Genomic DNA, 5,121 nt, shown 5'->3' with positions numbered 1-5,121 from the left:
TATGTTGTAGTTATTATTGTGTTCAATGCTGTCACCTTGGATAATGGTTTCTACCAAATGGATAAAATGGAAAATGAATTTGCTTTTGCCATTTAGAAAAGCTAGAAAGCAGAACCATTTGAACAGATTTACTGTAAACTGCACTTCTCATGTGAATTAATCTAAAGTTAGCAGCCACATGCAGCTGCTATGCCCTTCTTAAGGTTCATCAGCTCAGTATAGCAATAGTGGATTTAACCAGTGAAACAGGCATATACAGCAAATGTAGTACATAATAGGGAACATCTTTCAGAGCCATTGTGTCTTTTAAGAGAAAACAGTCACAGTGCTAGAAAGCAAAGCTCTGCTTTTCATATATGGTAGTAAACCTTTTTTTAGAAAGCTGCAGTGTGAAAAAGAAAAGGCAGCTCTTGCATTTAAAACTTGTGAACAACACAAAAAACTTCAGTTTCTTTTTGTAGATAAAGTTACGGGTTTTTCCTCTCATTTTAGAAAGGTTGAAATGAAAGTGGAAAAAAAAAAACAAGAGACCCAGCACTGAAAACCAATCAAAGGTAAAGCCGAGGCAAAACAGCTTGTGTTACTGTCACAGGACACCAACTTCAACAGGGCTCACAAGAAGAGGACTTAACGAAAGTGAATGAGCACAAGACTGAGGGAGCTGAATTCTTATCCAGTGCCCTGGAATCTCATTTCCATTCCACCAGCCCCAAACAGACCAGTAGTGACTGCTGACTGTGGGACATACTGCAGTGAGATCGGCAACAGATCTCTGTATCATGCCCAAACCAGAGAGGAAAGGCAGATCAATGAGAGAAACCAGGGCCTGCCAGTCAGCAGCCAGAGATCATTAGAGCCTTGTGTGACACATCACTGACACGCCACAACTGGGTACACACTGCCTATTGATTTTTTACCTTTACTCCTTTTGGTTTTTAAAGACGCTTTCTTTTTCTTTTTGTGATATCTATAAGCTTATTGTGGATGCCGAGAAGCTTGGAAAAAAATCATTGATGTTCTTGTGTATGCCTGGCCTGTCACCAGATTTTTACTGGAGCCAAAGGAAAACAAAGCTTTAAAAACATCTGCCTCATCTTTTATCAACTGCTGATAAAGTAGAAACATCTAATGCTTACAGTAACCTAAAAAGCTGCAGATTCTATGCGTTTTCAAATGTCATTAAAGAAAAGTCTATCGCTAATCCCACGTGATAGTATCAAACGTGCTGCTATTTTTGTGCCAAGCAGGGTAGAATCCATTGCCTGGCTCTTCCTATCTCTCCCAGCTGACCTCATCGAGCATATCAGAGACTTCCAGTTTATCACGCTTTCCATGGGGCCCTGTGGCTCTGTGGCTCTGCGCTGCTCTTCAAACTCACACGACAAAAATGTTTCGTTATCTGGGTCTGCTTATGGTTGGACAGAGGATTTCTTAATTTGGAAAGGGATCTAGCTGGAGCCCCTGCACAGGCAGTCATAGAGTGCTAAGCCATCCACTCTCTCCACCCTTCGGCTTTGACTCTGGTTGGGATTTCTCTCCCTGCCACAGGATGTCTTCCCAAAGCAATTCTTCCTCCAACTCCTCGTTTCGCTCGGCGCGGTATAGCAGCACCTTCCGGCCAGCAGGGAACAGCACCCAGGGGGACCCCATCTTCAAGCCCTACATGGACCCAGGCTCCCACAGCCTGTTTGGGGAGGAGGGAGCGGAAACTCTGCTCTGCCATCCGCAGTTCACACGGCATCCCCGAGAATCATTCGGATACCCAGGTCAGTGGAGGAGCCGAGGTCCTGAGTGACCAATAGTTGTAATTCGTACATTCCACTTGTGCATTACTCACTTATGCTGTTGTGGGTTTCAAAAGGCAGGGGTCTTTCTGGATCAGCCACAGAAAACATGGGAATGTTGCATTCACCTTACACAGTAAATGGTCGTTTCTGCTTCAGAAATTCAAGCTAAGCAAGGGGGAAATTGTTCTGAGCAACAAAATCTTGGAGCTCATGGCAGACTGAATGAGCTGTTTTTATTTCCTCTGTAACTATGGAGCTCTGCTGTGCGGAAATGAGAGGACTTAAGAGGCAAACAAGTGCAACACAAAACCAAGCACATACTGTATGGGAGCTCGCACATCAGAATCTGACAGGTACTGTAGGATCTCTGCTTCAAAAACTCCTGCAAAAGGCTAATATTTCTGCAATAGGAGTGCAAGCATTTTGACATTGCAATTCACCACTATATTAAGAGGTCCACTCTTTAATGTGGCAGGAAAGAGGCATGTGTAACATATGTAGGCACTTTGTTTCTAGAAGAGAAAGGGTCACTGAAAATATTTTTTTCTGTCTTTGTAAAGATTTAAGAAATCTTGCCTTGAACTCTCTTCTGATCCATTCAGAAACAATAATGCAGCCACTGCTGGCTCCCAGGCCCAGGCTGCTGTGGTGCCCTATGGCTTTTATAGAATGCTGAGTGCTCTCTCTGTCGCCCGCAGGTCCGGCCAGCCCTGGGACTGGGCGTCCCGCCAGCATGGGCGGGCTCTGCTCCGTTGGGGAGACCTACCAAATGTCAGCCGACGTCAGTCAGTTCGAGCCCCAGGACGTGGTGGTGATGACTTACAACCAAAACGTCGTCGTCCATGCAGAGAAGGTACTGCCAGGCTGATCTTGTCAGTGTGGGGGTGGGGGCAAATTAATTAATCTAATTAAATATACTTTAATTGTCTTCACTGAGGATTATTCTACTGAATTCTATGACAAAGTGATCTCTTTTTGTCATCATTATTATATAAAATTAGATGTATGTATTTCAACTATAAAATAATGTTATATAAAAATAGATACAAGTAATAGGTTTAATCCATGCTGAAAAAAAAGAAGAAAGAAAAATTGTGCTGACATGCTACAATGTCATTGGCTACCAAGAAGTCATTCAGGAAGTGCTGGACCATCTTAAAGCCTGTGAAAGCAAGGGCAGCAATATGATTATACAGTTTTAAACATTTGGGGCTCCTTTCAAGCTATTTCTTCAAGAGCTATAAGATTTACATTAGCGCCAACTAATTTCGGGGCTCGTAATTGCCCAGATACTTTTGATCATCTTGATTTGGCCCCTCAGCAGCGTATACTGTATGTATACAGGTTTTGACATGGTGTTGCACTTGAGTGATTGTCAATTACCAATATCAGAACATGTTGGTGGAAAACTGCAACAGGTATTAGGTACTTGCGTTATATACCCACTTTTCCTTTGTTCCACAATAATTTCCAGAACTGTACAGGGATATAATCTCCCTCTCTGCCCTGCTCTTACCTGCCCATCTCTCTCTGTCTCCCCAGCTGGCTGATGACGGGACCATTAGCAACACCTTCACCCACAAGTGCCAATTTCCTGAGGATATGGATCCCCTGTCCGTCAGTTGTGCCCTGACCGAGGCGGGCATGCTGGTGGTCAGTGTGAAGAGGAAACAGCCACCGGCCTCCGAGGTTCCCCCAGCCTGTTTCCGCTCTGAGATGTGCTTCTAGCTCCCACCCTGCCTTCTTCCCACTGATACTTTTCCAGGCCATTTTTTCCCCACAGCATTTTGCAGTGCTATCATGACTGCTCCTGAAGCACTCCTGACTTTCTTGGAATTTTCTTGATAATTTCCTATGTGTTCACTGTGCTCAGCTAGACAAGGCTATGATTATGAAATATTTTATTGATATTCCTAAGGATAAAACTGCACACTCAACGAGCACTTACACTTTGTACTCTTTCCACTCTGACTCCAAGGTCTAAGAGTTTTTTTTGCCTTATATTCTGCTTGCCCCCTTCCCCATACACACACCTCCTGCAATGTACAGGCTGTAACCTACACAGGACCTCTTACTTTCAAGAAGACATGCACTTTCCCACTTCCTGAGGGAGCATTCCTGCTGTCACTAGGCAGTTCTTATAAAGTATGTGAACACAAACAGATATGAAAGAAGACATTGTAAATCCAAGTAGTTAAAGCTGATTAATTAGTTTGCCAGTCAATAACAATTCTCCAAACAAAAGCCTCTCCTTGTGAGAAGGCTCATGTGCGCTTGTGGTCACACCTCTCCATGCTCATTCAACTATGTGCCATGTGATTTGAAATGCAATTTAATCATAGTGCAATGGTTATCAATCAAATAACAGATTTTAATTAGTTATTTTTTACTCAATTTCTTTTCTGAATAGTTGCCAGTACTTTTATCATGACCAAATATAAAGACATTACATTTGTTCTTTTCATCTCTTTATAACTGTCATGTGTCCAACTATAATAAACTGTTTCTGGCTTAGACAATGATCATGAGCCTATGCATGTTAGTAAGATTTCTTCTTGATGTGTTTAATATTGAATATATGCACAAGGTTTACAAATGAGAGGAGGCCATATTTTCTAACCAGTAACTAATTGATCTAAAGATTTCATCCAGATGATTACTGAAAAAATCCAGAGTATCAGCTTTAACAAAACTGCTGGGTAATTTGGCCTGGAATCCAAAACCCACTTTCATAGAGGGAAAGTTAAATTTTCTGTATGACTGCAATTGCTAGGGTCTTTGGGCATTGTGCTTCAGATAAGATGCACCTGGGTTTCCGTCAGACACAAGCTCATTTTAGACAAAAAAGAACCTGAATGAGTCACAGTATGTGATCCCAGCTACTGTACCACTCGTGGTTCTAAAAATACCCTAATAAATACCCTGCTCTGTCTGCCCTTTCTTAACACCTTCACAATTATTGAGGCCCTGTTCAATCCCAACTTCTAGCTCTCTGAGACAAAGTTGTGTTGGGTCTTATAATGATTGGTGGGTTACAGCCCAGAATGTGTCTCAGTTTCTGTTGTTGAAATGAGAGTACAAAGTTACTGCCTGGATAAGATTCCTAAAGGGAAACTGCTGCTCAATAAACATTGCAGTTGCCTTTACAGTGTATAGTGGGGGTGACAGAAGAATGCAGAATAACATTTTCAAAGGTGTCTAGGCAAATCGACAGCCATGGGTTCAGAGTCCCAAACACCGTTCTCCTATGACTCTAAGCTGTAACATTGACCATGTTTCAAATACCCATTTGCGTTGTTGCCCTGAGCTGCAGTTGTACTGAAAAGCCCCCCAT

The 5,121-nt window shown here is 42.5% G+C and overlaps 1 protein-coding gene across 1 annotated transcript; it reads left to right on the top strand.

Annotated features, from left to right (window-relative positions):
• The first annotated feature begins 1,376 nt into the window (after positions 1-1,376).
• Positions 1,377-4,301, top strand: LOC148836623 (heat shock protein beta-7-like). Its single transcript, XM_088913724.1, has 3 exons — positions 1,377-1,766; positions 2,486-2,640; positions 3,330-4,301. Exons 1-3 carry the CDS (start codon positions 1,550-1,552, stop codon positions 3,513-3,515), a joined length of 558 nt encoding a protein of 185 aa, XP_088769850.1. The 5' UTR covers positions 1,377-1,549; the 3' UTR covers positions 3,516-4,301.
• Positions 4,302-5,121: the final 820 nt, after the last annotated feature.

The sequence above is a fragment of the Atractosteus spatula genome, chromosome 4 (genome assembly GCF_055471065.1).
Source record: "Atractosteus spatula isolate fAtrSpa1 chromosome 4, fAtrSpa1.hap1, whole genome shotgun sequence".
NCBI lineage: Eukaryota > Metazoa > Chordata > Actinopteri > Semionotiformes > Lepisosteidae > Atractosteus > Atractosteus spatula.
This window is presented reverse-complemented; position numbering and strand designations above follow the sequence as displayed.

Excerpts from the sequence above, each read along its gene's own strand:
- LOC148836623 (XM_088913724.1), top strand. The coding sequence starts at position 1,550 with ATGTCTTCCCAAAGCAATTCTTCCTCCAACTCCTCGTTTCGCTCGGCG. Across the intron at positions 1,767-2,485 it reads AGAATCATTCGGATACCCAG|GTCCGGCCAGCCCTGGGACT; the intron begins GTCAGTGGAGGA and ends TGTCGCCCGCAG. Across the intron at positions 2,641-3,329 it reads TCGTCGTCCATGCAGAGAAG|CTGGCTGATGACGGGACCAT; the intron begins GTACTGCCAGGC and ends CTGTCTCCCCAG.